The sequence below is a fragment of the Stomoxys calcitrans genome, chromosome 1, assembly GCF_963082655.1.
Source record: "Stomoxys calcitrans chromosome 1, idStoCalc2.1, whole genome shotgun sequence".
Taxonomy (NCBI): Eukaryota; Metazoa; Arthropoda; class Insecta; order Diptera; family Muscidae; genus Stomoxys; species Stomoxys calcitrans.
This window is the reverse complement of record NC_081552.1, coordinates 163,100,717-163,119,637: the sequence shown is the minus strand read 5'-3', so window position 1 is coordinate 163,119,637 and position 18,921 is coordinate 163,100,717. Positions and strand designations below refer to the sequence as shown.

General features: G+C 38.6%; 1 protein-coding gene and 1 long non-coding RNA gene across 13 annotated transcripts in view; one reads left to right on the top strand and one right to left on the bottom strand.

Annotated features, from left to right (window-relative positions):
• LOC106089084 (serine-rich adhesin for platelets) overlaps positions 1–18,921 on the top strand; it is a 312,770-nt gene that overhangs the window by 166,573 nt on the left and 127,276 nt on the right. For all 9 annotated transcript variants that reach the window (XM_059360423.1, XM_059360422.1, XM_059360420.1 and 6 more), the window contains 3 exons: positions 2,458–2,719; positions 2,787–3,448; positions 16,706–16,833. In XM_059360423.1, the coding sequence (XP_059216406.1) occupies positions 2,458–2,719; positions 2,787–3,448; positions 16,706–16,833 (1,052 nt within the window). The remainder of the gene's footprint in view (positions 1–2,457; positions 2,720–2,786; positions 3,449–16,705; positions 16,834–18,921) is intronic.
• Positions 1–18,921, bottom strand: part of LOC106094598 (uncharacterized) — a 249,126-nt gene that overhangs the window by 109,830 nt on the left and 120,375 nt on the right. The window lies entirely within an intron of this gene.

The window sequence follows — 18,921 nt, the reverse complement described above, 5'->3', positions numbered from 1 at the left end:
GATTTTCGACCGTTAGCTATTGATGATCACTACAGAGGGCATGACAATTCAGGAATACACTACAATCACCTTTAGCTTGATATCTACATTATTATACCCACCACCATAGGATAGGGGGTGAATTCATTTAGTTATTCCATTTGCAACATAACGAAATATCCATATCTAAATTTAATTAAATCGTGAACATGTTGTAAATATTATTTTTTACAACATTTGACATGCATTAACTCAACAATAGTGCATCGATAAACTTTATTCAAATTTTGGCAATGAATCTCCATCAAGCGCCAGCATTTATCGATGGTATGATGAATTTAACCGAGGTCGTAGTTAACTCCAAGACGAATTTCGTGAAAGTCGTCCGAAATAAGTTGTTGTTCCAAAAACCATTGATGCTGAGCGCCAACTGATATTGCAAGATCGTCGTGTTTCCTATCGTGAGATTGAGACAACTAATGCCTAGGGATTAGTGGGACCTGCATACATTCAACATGCATGAACATTTGACCGCCAAAAAAAATTATTCGCATTGGATGCCAATCGCCAAAAAAAATGGATCGTGTCAATTGAGAACTCAAACCATCGATTTGATAAATCATCCGCCGTATAGTCCTGACTTTGTCCGATGACTTTGTGTGTCTGTCTGTTGTCATCACGCTACAAATGAAAATATGCCCATGAACATTCCATTAAGGAACAGGGAGGTCGCCGTAGCGCAAAGGTGAGCACTTTCGCTTATGACGCTGAAAGCCTGGGTTCGAATCCTGGCGAGAATATCAGGACAATTTTCAACGGTGGTTATCCCCTCCTAACGCTGGCGATATTTGTGAGGTACTATGCCATGCATAGATGTTTTATAAATGTTACGTTACGACTTCCAACAACTGTACCGAGTGCGGTTTAAATCGGTCTATTGATATAGCTCCCGTATCAGCCGATCTTCCGATTTGACTTCTTAAGCCCTGGAAGCTGCAATTTTTGCGCATAGTGTTCTGTTATTACTTTTAACAACTGTGCAAAGTACGGTCTATGACCAGATTAGCACCCATATTTTAGCAGAATTCATGGTTGTGAGTTCCCTATATTTCGACCCTGCACGCTTTTACTTGTTCGGTTTGGCCCAGATCAGTCTAGATTTGGTTGTAGCTGCCACATAGTCCGATCTTTCGATTTAAGGTTTTGCGCCCATAAAAGGCGCATTTTTTGCCCGATTCCGCAGAATTTTGGTTTGGATTTGGACTTCAATGGCCTCTAGAAGGCACAATTCTTATCCGATCTGGCTGATATTTTACACCAAGTGTTTTATTTTGACTTCTAACAACTCTGCTAAATATGGTTCAAAACGGTTTATAACCTGATATTGCTCCCATATAAGCCGATTTCGGACCTTGACTTCTTGAGCCGATAGAGGGCGCAATTATTATACGATTTGGATGAAATTTTGCATGAAGTGTTTTGGTTTAACCATCAACAACTGTGCCAAGTGTACTCTAAATCGGTTCCTAATCTGATATAGCTCATTTATAAACCGATCTCGGATCTTGACTTCTTGAGCCGCTAGAGGGCGTAATTAATTTCCGATTTGGCTGAACTTTCACATGAAGTATTTTGTTCGAACTTCTAACAACTGCGCCGAGTGTGGTCCAAATCGGTTCGAAACCTGATATATTTAGATCCCATATAATCCGGTCTTGGGTCTTAATTTTGTGAGTCTCTAGAGTCCGCAATTATTATACGATTTGACCAAAATTTTGCACAAAGTGTTTAGGTTTGACCATATAAAAACTGCAGCAGGTATGGCGATCGATGGTGAAGGTTATATAAGTTTCGTCCCGGACGAACTTTGCACCCTTTTAATTATTTTATTTTATTTTACTTCGCTCTTCTTGTAACATGCCCATCATAAATAAAGCAGCAATAGTTTTCAACAAACAACACACGTTTCAGCAGTCAGATTTGATGTTCTGAAATTGTAACATTTAGCTTTGACAACCGAACAACTGCTGTAATAGCATTAAAGTTAACTGTTAGACTGTGTTTACTACTATCAGAGGCTTATTTTTATGAGTGTTTTTTGCCCGTTGGTAAGTTATTGAATATAGGTTGGGTCAAGTTCGAATTGTAACCTCAAAATAGAGAAACATTAGAAATATTTAAACCATTGTGGTGCCACAGTTGCAGCAGACAAATTACTCCGGTGGGAACCCACAACAGCACTGTTCAGCCAATCGCGCAATACCAAAATTTTGGTATTGCCCTCAACAAAGATCGTATTTTTCATCCGATTAGCCTTCTCTATCGGATTACGGCGAATTGGGCTGAGAGTAGTCTTATTTTGCAGGGAATATAAAGTACCCATGGTGGCACTTGTCCCTTTGGGTGGGAATGAAGATACCATTTTAGGACAAGTAGATTCGTTAATATTTTACTGTAATTTAAATGTTATCATTTTAGTGAAACGTCGTTCCAAAAGTGCACATGCTGGTCGAACAAATTCTACATCAAATGAAAGCGAGTCAGATTTAAGTGTTGCACCTCGTACTACGCAACCCAAGACGTTAACATTCAATTTAAAGCAAAATAGCACCATTGAATACGACAGACGGCAATTCTTTGAACAACAGGCGCCATCTGCAGTAACGGGTGGTCGTGGTGGCAGCTGCGGCGGTATGGCATGCGGCAATGTCATTTCAACCGGCATGCATCACAATGTCATGTATGTATTTTTCTTTAACGCTTACATTTTACAAGGAATATTAATTACTGTTTCTTTCCGTGTATAGATTAAGACCTACGGCGCGATTACCAGCAACCGCTTCAACAGCCACGGCTTATACTAAATACACTCTGCAAACTGTTAGTCTGCCAAAACCCGAATTCGCTGTTCCGATCAGCATTAATGTTACAACTCCCACAACTCCGGCCAGCATTTCCTATAATTCATCATCATCAGCAGCTTCTTCATCTTCTAGGACTAGAGACAACTCTTGGAGCAGACAGCACCCCTTGACAGTGGCCCAGTCGACGGTTCATCGCATGGATCCCAAAGCAGCCAAACACATGACAAATAGCACAAGACGCACATTTTCCGGCAGTCGTGAAATTTCTGCCGATTCAGGCATAGCCAGCTTGGACATGGCTTTAGATAGTTCTGGTTCTAGCCGTGTCAGCTCTGCTACGCGCAAATCTTCGCCTAAGCGAAGCCGTAGTCGTCCTCGTAATTTGCAAATGGTTATGAACGGCCGTCATCGATTTGAGGTTAGAGATCTGGATGATTCGTTGTCGAGTGGTGACAGTTCCATTGTAGAACCTCTGGCTTTGCCCAAATTGCCAACAGAAAGTCAAACTGTACCATTGCCCTTAAGTGGTCTAATACGCTCAAATACGGTATTGAGTCGAGAGTCTTATGAATCGCGAAACAGGGAAAATAAACAAAAACAGATTGGTGAGAAATAATTTTGAACAATAATAATGTTAGAGAGTAGAAGTGGTCTAAGCTATGTACAATACAATGTTATTTTTAAGACTTTGTTACAACATTTCTTGTTATATTTTTACACCTTTAAACTATTTTATAGCATGTTACCCTAATTGAAGCCTATCCATGTCTGGAGCGACGTGTATGCTAAGCTAAATCTTCGAAATAAGGCCCAAACAGCATTAGACCAAAGATGGTCACAGAATGTCTATTAGTTATTAGGCTTTTTTAAGCGATCTGCTTTATTTAAAGGTAGGAACTAGGAAGTATTTTCCTTTCTTTTCCTGTGATATCACAGTGAACAGTTGTATACGTGAATGTGGTTGCAGACTGTCTCTAAAACAAAACATATCCCCTACTTAATAACTATATCGTAAATACAGCCAATCAATAAGGCTAACGTAATCAGTTTACATCTAGCAAATAAAATGGCTGTATTTCCACAATATATTTTTATATATATACTAGCTGAACCGGGCCCGCTCCGCTGCGCCTTCTTTTACTTTATATGGAACAAAGCTTTTAGTGAAATACCATGCTACAAAAATAGTATATATATATATCGCTTGACTAACAGCATATGATCTTTATTGGTCTATGAATTCGCTCGGAGGGTTGTGGGTCATTTAAGTTTGCATGTTGGATGTACTCCATTCTTTAAAGACTTTATTTGAGTCCCCGGAAATGTATGGATCCCCGGAAATGTAGTCCCGTGCTCTAGTCCTAAATAATTTTAATTTGAACCCCATATTGTTAATATCGGCCATGTCCGATTTAGGCATGTTTTAGAGGGTGAGATGGTCCCCCAGACACTAAGCTCTGAAAAAATTATCAGCATCGTGCTCTACTCTCAAATACCATTTATTTAAACCGAATGTTGCCATTGGTTTAAGGAGAGTTTTTAAGATAAGGCGTCCCCCACACACTTGGCCTAAATATTGGTTATCAAATTCGTTTTATAATCCCAAATACTTTTCATTTGAGCCACATATTACCATGGTCGGTAAATTTTTATACCCTCCACCATAAGATGGGGGGTATACTAATTTCGTCATTCTGATTGTAACTACTCGAAATATTCGTCTGAGACCCCATAAAGTATATATATTCTTGATCGTCGTGAAATTTTATGTCGATCTAGCCATGTCCGTCCGTCTGTCCGTCCGTCCGTCCGTCCGTCTGTCTGTCGAAAGCACGCTAACTTCCGAAGGAGTAAAGCTAGCCGCTTGAAATTTTGCACAAATACTTCTTATTACTGTAGGTCGGTTGGTATTGTAAATGGGCCATATCGGTCCATGTTTTGATATAGCTGCCATATAAACCGATCTTGGGTCTTGACTTCTTGAGCCTCTAGAGTGCGCAATTCTTATCCGATTGGGATGAAATTTTGCACGACGTGTTTTGTTATTATATCCAACAACTGTGCCAAGTATGGTTCAAATCGGTTTATAACCTGATATAGCTGCCATATAAACCGATCGTGGGTCTTGATTTCTTGAGCCTCTAGAGTGCGCAATTCTTATCCGATCAGAATGAAATTTTGCACGACGTGTTTTGTTATTATATCAAATAACTGTGCCAAGTATGGTTCAAATCGGTCTATAACCTGATATAGCTGCCATATAAACCGATCTTGGGTCTTGACTTCTTGAGCCTCTAAAGTGCGCAATTCTTATCCGATTGGGATGAAATTTTGCACGACGTGTTTTGTTGTGATATCCAACAACTGTGTCAAGTATGGTTCAAATCGGTTCATAACCTGATATAGCTGCCATATAAACCGATCTTGGGTCTTGACTTCTTGAGCCTCTAGAGTGCGCAATTCTTATCCGATTGGGATGAAAATTTGCACGACGTGTTTGGTTATGATATCCAACAACTGTGCCAAGTATGCTTCAAATCGGTCCATAACCTGATATAGCTGTCATATAAACCAATCTTGGGTCTTGACTTCTTGAGCCTCTATAGTGCGCAATTCTTATCCCATTTGCCTGAAATTTTGTACGACGGATTCTCTCATGACCATTAACATACGTGTTTATTATGGTCTGAATCGGTATATAGCCCGATACAGCTCCCATATAAATCGATCTCTCTATTTTACTTCTTGAGCCCACAAAGGGCGCAATTCTTATTCGAATTGGCTGACATTTTACACAGGTCTCCAACATATAATTTAATTCTGGTCCAAACCGGACCCTATCTTGATATCGCTCTAATAGCAGAGCAAATCTTTTCTTATATCCTTTTTTTGCCTAAGAAGAAATGCCGGGGAAAGAACTCGACAAATGCGATCCATGGTGGAGGGTATATAAGATTCGGCCCGGCCGAACTTAGCACGCTTTTACTTGTTACTCTATGGGGGTTGTTTTAGTCCCACATTTGGATATCAGATTCGCATGCTACTCTTATTACTACTACTACTTATTTGAGCCCCATATTGATCAGTGAATAATAGCTGTTTTATGGGTGTTTGGGAAAAGGGGTAGACTCCCAGAAATTTTGTCACGAAAGTGAGAATGAACTTCATGCTCTACTACCCAATATCTTTCATTTAAGCCCCACATTGACATGGTCGGAAAATATGTCTGAGTTAAGAGTGTTTTGGGGAGTGGGGTGGTCCCCCAAACACTTAGCCCTGAAAATATATCAGCATCATGCTTTACTTACAAATATATTGGGTTGCCCAAAAAGTAATTGCGGATTTTTCATATAGTCGGCGTTGACAAATTTTGTCACAGCTTGTGACTCCGTAATTGCATTCTTTCTTCTGTCAGTTATCAGCTGTTACTTTTAGCTTGCTTTAGAAAAAAAGTGTAAAAAAAGTATATTTGATTAAAGTTCATTCTAAGTTTTATTAAAAATGCATTTACTTTCTTTTAAAAAATCCGCAATTACTTTTTGGGCAACCCAATAATTTATTTGAACCCCATATTGCCTCAAATTAGATATTAAATTTGCTTTCTAATCACAAATACCTTTCATTTGAACTCCTTATTGCAAAAGTAAGCAAATATGTCAGGTTTTGGGGCATATGCCCTAAAAACGATCAATATCGAACTCCACTCTCTTTAAGACCAAAATTGTGATGGTGAACAAATACGTCTTATTAGGTGGTTTTTATGGGGTGGGTCGTTCCCCAGACAGTTGGTCTGGAAATTTGATATCAGATTCGTGGTCTATTCCCAAATACCTTTCATTTGAACCCCATATTTCCGTAATCGGCAAACATGTCCTGTTTGGGGGGTGTTTTGGGAGATGGGGCTGCCACCCAGTGACTTGGCCCTGAAAATGTACATCAGATTCGTGTTCTACTCTAAAATATCTCCTATTTGAGCTCCATCTTGCAATTATTAGCAAATACGTCCTATTTGGGATTAGTGTTAGGTGGCAGCACAGACACTTTCTCCCGAATATTGATATCAGATTCGTGCCTTACTCCCAAAGACCTTTCACTTGAGCCCCATATTGCTATGATCGTAAATTTGTCCACTTTGGGGGGTGTTTTTGGGGAGGGGTCTCAAACACTTGGTCTCACATTTCGATACCAGATTCATATTCTACACTCAAATACTTTTTATTTGAGCACCATATTGCCATGGTCAGTAAATAAGTTGTGTTTGGGGATGTTTTGGAATTCGGATTCAAATCCTAATCGCAAATACATTTCAGTTGAGTCCCATATTACCATGGTCGGTAAATATGTCAGATGTCAAATGTGTTTTGGGGGTGGTCCCCCAAGCACTTCGTCCGACAATTGGTTATAAAATACGTTTTCTATATATAAGACGAAACACTTAATCCCACTATTGGACATCAGATTTTTTGTCTACTCTCAAATACCTTTAATATGATACCCATATTGTAGTGATCGGTCTATAAATCCGTTAGGGAGGTTTTGGGGGTGGGCGGCCCTCCTAAGCTCCCCACCTCAGATTTTGATACCAAATTTTTGTTTCTAGGTTACTGTATGTGTGCAAGCAAAATTTCGCTTAAATCACCCCACACATTTCCGAGATATGGTGTTTTCGAAGATTACGGTAAGGGGGAGGATGGGAAAGTTAAAAACTAATACCGCAATAACAAAGATAAATGCTGTAGAATCAATTTGACCACTCTGCCCTCTTTCTGTTCATGTTCATTCATGAAAACTGCCAGTAGATGGCGCTCATTTTAATGTAAGTGCTACTCGCTTGGAACGGCTTATAGCCTATAGCATTGATCCTCATGTGGTAGTTGTCTATAAATGACTATATGACTACCTATTAAATAGTCATCATTTAGTCCTTTTGGTATATAAAACGATTTTCTGTGATAAAGAACTAATTTGCCTGTCTATATATTTGGTGCGGTGGCGGTACTTCTTACTGTTAAACCATGTAAAACTTTTGAGCAAAAAAGTGTTGCCCAGCAGCATGTCATTTGGTCTTGTCTATCAATGAGCTAAATGGTTGCAAACCTAACGTTAAGGTTTGCAACTCCTCTTATCACGCTGAACGTCATAATTTTGTGGGTATGGCAGCCTACATTTATATGTGTCCCCACACATTAATTAAATCACATAGTGTCCTGTTTGGTCATTATGATTGATCGACTGTTTTGGGGTGAGGTGGTCCGCTAGATATATGAGCAGTATACTGATATCAGATTCGCAGTCCACAACCTTATACCTTCAATTTTACCCCCTTTTTGTCATGATTGGTGTATAAAGCCGTTTGGTGGAGGGCGTCCCCCATCTGCCCTGGACAAAAAGTTTAATGTAATATTCATATTCTGCTCCCAATTGCCTTTTATTTGAGTTTCCTCAATCTATGATCGAGTAATATTCCCATTTGGGGGGCTTATCAATCAATTGAACCTAATTTTTTGTGTCATATTCGTAGTCAACTCCTGAATACCTTTCATTCGAGTCCTGTATTAATTTATACGTCCAATATGTCTGTTTGGGGCAGTTTTTGGAGTTGAGCGACGTCTTGGATACTTGAACCGAATATGTAATACCATATTCATATTCTACACTCTAATAGCTTTCATATGGTCCCTATCGGCCCACTTTTGATTGGATGGTATTGTTGAGGTAACGGGGGAGGGTCCGCCCCTTCCAATATCAATAATTTATAAAGCCTATACCTCCTTCCTTACCAAATTTGTAATCTAATCCTGAATACCTTTCATTCGAGTTTCATGTTGTCATTATCATCCAATAAATCTATTTTAGGGTGTTTAAGGGTCGGGGCGTCCCCCCAGTTACTTGGAAATATTTTTTGATATAAAATTCGTACTCTACTCCTGGATACCTTTCATTTGAGACCCATATTTGGGGTAAGGGGGAGGGTCCGCCCCCTTCCGATGTAAAAAAAATATAAAGCATATGCCTCCTTTCAAACCATATTCGTAATCTACTCCCAAATACCTTTCATTCAAATCCCATATTGTCATTATCGTCCAATAAACTTATTTTGGGGGGTTTTGGGGTCTGGGAGGCCTTGCAACAACTATGCCAAGTATGGTCTAAATCGCTTCATACCCTGATATAGCTCCAACATAAACCGATCTCGCGATTACTCTTCTTAAGCATGTAGAGAGCGCGATTCTTATTCGATTTGGCTGACATTTTGTACAACGGCTTCATTTTGTACATAACCTTCAACATACGTGTCAAATATGGTCCTAATCGGTCTATAGCCTGATACAGCTCCCATATGAACCGATCTCTCGATTTTATCTCTTGAGCCCCTAAAGGGCGCAATTCTTATCCGAATTGGCTGAAATTGTTCACAATGTCTTCTACTACGGACTCCAACATTAAATTTTACCATGGGATCCATGGCCCGGCCGACTTTGGCACGCTTTTTTATACCCTCCACCATAAGATGGGGGGTATACTAATTTCGTCATTCTGTTTGTAACTACTGGAAATTTTCGTCTGAGACCCCATAAAGTATATATATTCTTGATCGTCGTGATATTTTATGTCGATCTAGCCATGTCCGTCCGTCTGTCCGTCCGTCCGTCCGTCCGTCCGTCCGTCCGTCCGTCCGTCCGTCTGTCTGTCGAAAGCACGCTAACTTCCGAAGGAGTAAAGCTAGCCGCTTGAAATTTTGCACAAATACTTCTTAATAGTGTAGGTCGGTTGGTATTGTAAATGGGCCATATCGGTCCATGTTTTGACATAGCTGCCATTTAAACCGATCTTGGGTCTTGACTTCTTGAGCCTCTAGAGTGCGCAATTCTTATCCGATTGGGATGAAATTTTGCACGACGTGTTTCGTTATGATATCCAACAACTGTGCCAAGTATGGTTCAAATCGGTCCATAACCTGATATAGCTGCCATATAAACCGATCTTGGGTCTTGACTTCTTGAGCCTCTAGCGTGCGCAATTCTTATCCGATCAGAATGAAATTTTGCACGACGTGTTTTGTTATTATATCCAACAACTGTGCCAAGTATGGTTGAAATCGGTCCATAACCTGATATAGCTGCCATATAAACCGATCTGGGGTCTTGACTTCTTGAGCCTCTAGAGTGCGCAATTCTTATCCGATTGAAATGAAATTTTGCACGACGTGTTTTGTTATTATATCCAACAACTGTGCCAAGTATGGTTCAAATCGGTTCATAACCTGATATAGCTGCCATATAAAGCGATCTTGGGTCTTGACTTCTTGAGCCTCTAGAGTGCGCAATTCTTATCCGAATGGAACGGAATTTCGCACGACGTGTTTTGTTATGATACCCAACAACTGTGCCAAGTATGGTTGAAATCGGTCCGTAACCTGATAAAGCTGCCATATAAACCGATCTTGGGTCTTGACTTCTTGAGCCTCTAGAGGGCACAATTCTTATCCGATTTGAATGAATTTTTGCACGAAGTATTTCGTTATGATATCCAACAACTGTGCCAAGTATGGTTGATCGGTCCATAACCTGATATAGATGTCATATAAACAGATCTTGGGATTTGACTTCTTGAGCTTTTAGAGGGCACAATTCCTATCCGATTTGGCTGAAATTTTGCATGACCTATTTTATTTTTACTTTCAACAACTGTGTCAAATAAGGTTCAAATCGGTTCATAACCTGATATAGCTACCATATAAACCGATCTGGGATCTTGACTTCTTGACCCCTAGAGGTCGCAATTATTATCCGATATGCCTGAAATTTTGTACGACGGATCCTCTCATGACCATCAACAAACGTCTTTATTATGGTCTGAATCGGTCTATAGCCCGATACAGATCCCAAATAAATCGTTCTCTTTATTTTACTTCATGAGCCCCAATAGGCGCAATTCTTATACGAATTGGCTGAAATTTTACACAGGTCTCCAACATATAATTTAATTGTGGTCCGAACCGGACCATATCTTGATATCGTTTCAATAGCAGAGCAACTCTTTTCTTATATCCTTTTTTGCCTAAGAAGAGATGCCGGGAAAAGAACTCGACAAATGCGATCCATGGTGGAGGGTATATAAGATTCGGCCCGGCCGAACTTAGCACGGTTTTACTTGTTTTTTTTTTGTTCTTTCAAAACCTAATAAGTTTTTTCCACATTTTATTGGACAATCCGACTTAAAAATATTCTATTTTGACCTATGCCTAGACCCAACATTTTCTAAAAAAAAAAAATGTCCACAAGGTCTAAGTGTTGTGTAGCAAGCTCCAAACAATTATTTGTGTTGCTTTTGAATATTCTTGACGTGATATACAACAAGCGCTATACAGAATATTTTGTTTATACTCACCACCATAGGATGGGGGTATACTAATCTAGTCATTCCGTTTGTAACACCTCGAAATATTGATCTGCGACCCCACAAAGTATATATATTCTTGATCGTCTGGACATTTCGAGGCGATCTAGCCATGTTGGCCATGTTCCGTATGTCGAAATCACGATAGCAGTCGAACGAATAAAGCTATCCCCTTTTGCACAGATACATCTTATGAATATAAGTCGATGGGGATTGCAAATAGGCCAAGTCGGTTCAGATTTGGATATAGTTCCCATATAAACCGATCTCCCGATTTGATGTATTTAGCCCCTAGAAGCCGCAATTGTAATCCGATCGGACTGAAATTTTTCATGTAGTGTTGAAATCGGCCTATAACTTGATATAGCTCCCATATAAACCGTTCTCCCCAATTTGACATCTTGAGCCCTTACAAGCCAAAATTTTCGTCTGATTTATCTTAAATGTTCCATCAGTGTTCTTTTACGACTTCCAACAACTGTGCCGAGTACGGTTCAAATCGGTCTTTATCCTGATATAGCTTCTATATAAACCGTTCTCTTGATTTCACGTCTTTATACCCTGGAGGCCACAATTTTTACCGATTTGACTAAAATTTTGCATGTTCTATTCTGTTACTACTTCCCACAAATGTGCAATGTACGCTCCAAATCTGTCTATAACCTGATGTAGCTCCCATATAAACCGGTCGCTTGATTTCCATTCTTCGGTTCCCAGAAGCTCTCATTTTTGCCAATTTTGGCATAATTTTGTACGAATAGTAATATTTTGCCTTTTAACTAATTTTATTTTCTTTCTATTTTACGTATAATCCATGGTGGTGGGTTTCAAATATTCGGCCTGGCCGAACTTAGCACACTTTTATTTTTATACCTTCACCATAGGATGGGGGGTATACTAATTTCGTCATTCTGTTTGTAACTACTCGAAATATTCGTCTGAAACCCCATAAAGTATATATATTCTTGATCGTCGCGACATTTTATGTCGATCTAGGCATGTCCGTCCGTCTGTCTGTCGAAAGCACGCTAACTTTCGAATAAGTAAAGCTACCCGCTTGAAATTTTGCACAAATATTTCTTATTAATGTAGGTCGGTTGGTAGTGTAAATGGGCTATATCGGTCCATGTTTTGATATAGCTGCCATATCAACCGATCTTGACTTCTTGAGCCTCTAGAGTGCGCAATTCTTATCCGATTGGAATGTAATTTTGCACGATGTGTTTTGTTATAATATCCAACAATTGCGCCAAGTTCAAATCGGTCCATAACCTGATATAGCTGCCATATAAACCGATCTTGGGTCTTGACTTCTTGAGCCTCTAGAGTGCGCAATTCTTATCCGATTGGAATGAAATTTTGCACGACGTGTTTTGTTATAATATCCAACAACTGTGCAATGTATAGTTCAAATCAGTCCATAACCTGATATAGCTGTCATATAAACCGATCTTGGGTCTTGACTTCTTGAGTCTCTAGAGGGCGAAATTCTTAACCGATTTGAATGAATTTTTGCACGAACTATTTTGTTATGATGTCCAACAACTGTGCCAAGTATGGTTCAAATCAGTTCATAACCTGATATAGCTGTCATATAAACAGATCTGGGGACTTGACTTCTTGAGCTTCTAGAGGGCGTAATTCCTATCCGATTTGGCTGAAATTTCGCATGACGTATTTTATTTTAACTTTCAACAACCATGTCAAATAAGGTTTAAATCGGTACATAACCTGATATAGCTGCCATATAAACTGATCTGGGATCTTGACTTCTTGAGCCTCTAGAGGTCGCCATTATTATCCGATTTGCCTGAAATTTTGTACGACGGATCTTCTCATGATCATCAACATACGCGTTTATTATGATTTGAATCGGTCTATAGCCCGATACAGCTCCCATATAAATCGATCTCTCTATTTTACTTCTTGATCCCCCAAAGGGCGCAATTCTTATTCAAATTGGCTGACATTTTACACAGGTCTCCAACATATAATTTAGTTGTGGTCCAAACCGGACCCTATCTTGATATCGCTCTAATAGCAGAGCAAATATTTTCTTATATCCTTTTTTCCCAAAGAAGAGATGCCCGGAAAAGAACTCGACAAATGCGATCCATGGTGGAGGGTATATAAGATTCGGCCCGGCCGAACTTAGCACGCTTTACTTGTTCTTACTTAATAAATATTTTCGAATGATTGAGATTTTTATACCCTCCACCATAGGATGGGGGGTATACTAATTTCGTCATTCTGTCTGTAACTACTCGAAATATTCGTCTGAGACCCCATAAAGTATATATATTTTTGATCGTCGCGACATTTTATGTCGATCTAGCCATGTCCGACCGTCTGTCCGTCTGTCTGTCTGTCGAAAGCACGCTATCTTCCGAAGGAGTAAAGCTAGCGCTTGCAATTTTGCACAATAACTTCCTATTAGTGTAGGTCGGTTGGTATTGTAAATGGACCATATCGGTCCATGTTTTGATATAGCTGCCATATAAACCGATCTTGGGTCTTGACTTCTTGAGCCTCTAGAGTGCGAAATTCTTATCCGATTGGAATGAAATTTTGCACGACGTGTTTTGTTATGATATCCAACAATTGTGCCAAGTATGATTCTAATCAGTCCAAAAACTGATATAGCTGCCAAATAAACCGATCTGGGATCTTAACTTCTTGAGCCTCAAGAGGTGGCAATTATTATCCGATTTGCCTGACATTTTGTACGACGGATTCTCTCATGACCATAAGCATACGTGTTTATTATGGTCTGAATCGGTCTATAGCCCGATACAGCTCCCATATAAATCCATCTCTCTATTTTACTTTTTTGAGCCCCCAAAGGGCGCAATTCTTATTCGAATTGGCTGACATTTTAAACAGGTCTCCACCATATAATTTAATTGTGGTCCAAACCGGGCCATATCTTGATATCGCTCTAATGGCAGAGCAAATCTTTACTTATATCCTTTTTTGCCTAGGAAGAGATGCCGGGAAAAGAACTCGACAAATGCGATCCCTGGTGGAGGGTATATATGATTCCGCCCGACCGAACTTAGCACGCTTTTACTTGTTTTTAATTTGGGACATTGTGATAAATGAATTTGGGACAAATGAAGCGTTCTTCTCTGAACATATAAGGTCTGCTTGATCTCGGCTTTACGACTAAATTGTTTCTGTTTATGTCTACGACTTCCTGTACACAAAGATGTGGTTTTCCGAGAATTTTTTTTTTTCAATTTCACGCAAGGATTCTCGCATTTTCAAAGTAATTTCTTCTCTTTAACACATTTTGAGATATATCTTGGAACAATAAATTAAATATGTGAAAAAGAATTTGTAATGGTCCTAACATCTGTTATACTATTTACGAATGATGTAAAGTGTCATATGTTTCCTCAAAGGTCCAGCAAAATGGCAAAAACGTATAGAGATGTGGGTTGTGGGAGTAAACTGTAGTAGTTTTCTAGTTTTTTTCTTTTTCAAAGATATAAGGGCGCAAATTATAGTGATGTCTGAACTTTAGTGTTACGTAATGGCTGGATGAATATGTGATTCAGCAAAGTAGAAAGAGTAATTTTAAGAAATTTTAAATCATGAACATTTTCAAATAGCTTTTTGTTGAATAAATAAAGTGTACTTATTTGATTGACTGTACCGTACTATTTTTGGATATAACATCCATATATGTATATATCTATGTAATACTCTTAATTTTCTTCGAATTGGAGCGTTCCCTTAGACACTTAATTTCTTATCACACTCGTACTCCCTCCTAAATATCTTTAAAGCCATATTTTGCACCAATAAGCCTATATGGTGTTTTGGGCGATTTTGAAGAGTGGAGCTCACACTTGGCCTCTTATTTTTATAACAAATAGTACTCTACTCCCAAATGCCTCCCATTTAAGTCTTGTACAGATTTTTCTGTATGCCTATTTTGATGTGTTTTTGAGTAGGCGTTGTCCCGGGAATTTATTTCTAATTTTATATATCTGAATTGCGGTAATAAGCTTCTTTTAAAGGATGAACAAAAATTCGCTTAAATGGGTCCACTCTTCCAAGAGGTATCTTTTATATATCACAAAATATTGGGGACTCTTCGTCTTCGTTTAAGGTTGTTTATAAAGTATCCTAAAAACGTTTGTTCTAAAAATGTGGCAGTGAGAACTAGCTAAATTATAGTATTATTATAGTATTAGGGGTTCTGCTCTAATGATCCAATATGAATTTTGGATGTTACAGCAGATTTCAATTTGAAAAGATTTATCCCAAGAAATACAGTTGAAAGATCGGTTAATATAGGAATTGAATTATTATATCTAAAGGGTGATTTTTTTGAGGTTAGGATTTTCATGCATTAGTATTTGACAGATCACGTGGGATTTCAGACATGGTGTCAAAGAGAAAGATGCTCAGTATGCTTTGACATTTCATCATGAATAGACTTACTAACGAGCAACGCTTGCAAATCATTGAATTTTATTACCAAAATCAGTGTTCGGTTCGAAATGTGTTCAAATTTTGACAAATTTTGTTCAGCGATGAGGCTCATTTCTGGTTGAATGGCTACGTAAATAAGCAAAATTGCCGCATTTGGAGTGAAGAGCAACCAGAAGCCGTTCAAGAACTGCCCATGCATCCCGAAAAATGCACTGTTTGGTGTGGTTTGTACGCTGGTGGAATCATTGGACCGTATTTTTTCAAAGATGCTGTTGGACGCAACGTTACGGTGAATGAACACATTTCGAACCGAACACTGATTTTGGTAATAAAATTCAATGATTTGCAAGCGTTGCTCGTTAGTAAGTCTATTCATGAAATCACCCTTTACAACCGATAGATGGGCGAATAATCGTTTTGTCATTCGGTTTGTAATGCATCGAAATATCCACTTCCGACACTACAAGAAGATAGTCTTGCTACATATGGCTCACTTATGTGTGTTTTAAATGATATGCTCTGCTGTGGATTTGTATAACCACAAACGTATTCTAGTGTTGAAAACTCTTTATATTTGATATCTGAAATTGTAAAAAACCCTCGCATATATCTTTTAACCAATAGTTTTTCAAGGGCTATAATTCCGATTTTGGGCGAATAAACTGTTGTTCACATACCATACCCAATGCTGTAGTGTATTTTATATAGTCGATTATTAATAAATCAATTGAAGTAAATGTGCACACAATGTACAATTAAAAATATTGCTCAGAATATACAATAATTATGTGGTTTTCATTTTATAGTCGGGTCATTGCTTTGATATATTTAAAGGCTTTCAGCAGACGGATCTGTCTGCAGTTGTCATTAAGTATTTTACAAGATGAGTTGTTCACGTAAAATAACATTGTTTTGTTTTGTAGGTAAAGATACTTTTATGGAATTTAGGCTTACTTCTGCACCTAGTAATTTGGGTGGCTTTATCTTCTAGCATTTAATTTGATTTTACAATATTTCAGTTACATTAACTTTAGAATCGAATAACGCCAGCCAATCAACATCAAGGCAAGCTTCTGAAGAGGACAGTGAATCTGTTGACGAGGAAAAACTACATTTGGATAGATCCGCGACAGAGAAGATTCAAAAGGTAAGGGTTGTAAGATCTTAATTGCTGATGAAATGTACTTCGAGTAACTTTTATATGGAGAAACATTTAAAAAACTGTGAAAATCCATTTTGCTGTAAATTGATACCCATTGCCATGGATTTATTTTCAGATTTGTATCACAAAATATTGGCTATGTCAACATCAACTATAGTACATGGTCATTTTGCTAACTCGCACTCTGCGAGCTAAAATAGTTAAATCGGCAATTTTGCCCACAAAGCAGATATTTCAAAATATGTAATGATAAGGGCCATAGTTCGAATGGGTATAAAGATATCAAATTAGCTCCAAGATTTTGAATAGCATCGATATTGGATGATATACAAACGAGAGCTAATGTACACTCATAGTCTTTAATTTTGATAATAGAAATCGGTTGAAGAATATTATTTATACGTCATTAAGGGCATCTGATTCATTCACGACTCCAAAACTCACCAAATTTGACTTCAGTCTATATACCAACTTTATCAAACTATTCGAACTACTCAGTGTTGCAAAATCAGCAAGAACGGATAAAAATTAAGCTTTCTACAAAATCAAGAAATGAAATTGTAAAGTTGATTTATACAGCTTCAATGTGCACCAGATCGATCAATATTTGGATATAGCATCCATATGGACCGATCTCCCGATTTAAAGTCATTGGACAATAAAAGGCGGTTTTGGCATATACCCAAGTTCGTCCCGCCCGAACTAAATGCCTTTTTACTTGTTCTTACTTCAATTGGCTATGACATATGTATGTTGCACTATCCAAACTAAGAATGGATTTCCAGGCGCCAGGAGAACTAACAGCTAGTTTCGAGATGTGTTTCTGCACTTGATCGTTCAATCGGATTTTTTGTCTTCCCCTTTTTCGTATACCCCAAAGTTTTTCCTAAAAATCAATCATTCAATCAATCTATTATTGGACGTTTTCTCGTAGAGCCTCCAATAGTCGGACCAAAGATTTCCTCGCTTTCTATATTGGCATTAAAGTATCCAAGAACGATTTTAATGTCATGTGCGGGCATTGTTAATATATTCTTTAACGGCGGAGTAAATCTGGAGACAAGGTGTCTCAGTCTCTGACTAACCACAAAATAGCAAAATTCATACCTTGTATCAAGGCAGATAAAATGGTCCCCCTTCTGAGTCGTAGTGACGCCTTTCCGAATCCATCACACCTCTTGTAAGCCGGTAATGTCGGTCTTGAACTTTTCCAATACATCCGCCAGTGCGTACACCGCATTTTCTCTGAAAAGAGTTCTGACATTTCGTTAGGGGAGTCTGTTATTATTATCTATTATTTTCCGAGGACGGGTTACTGGCCCAGTGCCCCAATGCCGTGTGTCCGACACCCGTTCCAGCCGCCCCTATCGTAGGAATAGTCTCTGATTATGGTCATTAATTATTTAAAGGCGCAAATAACTCCCTTTTTCAAGTCGACTATCATAGGCACTCAGTGTCTGAGCAAGAGCCGGTACATTGTACATACCCATTGACAAAAATCAACAAAGTGATATCGCGGTTTTGGTGCAAAAATTATTTAAATACTAAAAATTTCAGAAATATCAATGGTTATTATTCTTGACACCTCTTCCCATAAAAGTGCTACCACTGAGCGGTGCCCTTCGGTCCATCACTGAAACTCTGCTCTCGAAATCGCCGATTGTTCATAAGTGTATTTCCATCTATTCCTCAAAGCTTTCCCCTTTCCGCAACCTGTGTACGTGCCCGGTAGCTTTTATCTAAGCTTCACATGATAAGGACACACAACACAAAACAGATCTCAAAGTTCTAACAAGTGCGGTGCTTACAGTTAGCCCTCGTCGACCGCTTTTTCAGTTCATTGTTCTTTTCTTTAAAATATCTATAGTGAATTTATTTCCAAAAGACCTATGAATATACTGTTGAAACAGGATAAGTGAAACGCTAAAAATGCATCAATTTGGTTTTACTTATCCGTAATTTTCAGTTAAGCGTTATACGGATAACCGAAACTAGTTTTCACATCAGCGATTTAAGCATAAATACAATCGAATTTTCATGACAGCGTATTGATCATGTATGAAATAACTTGAA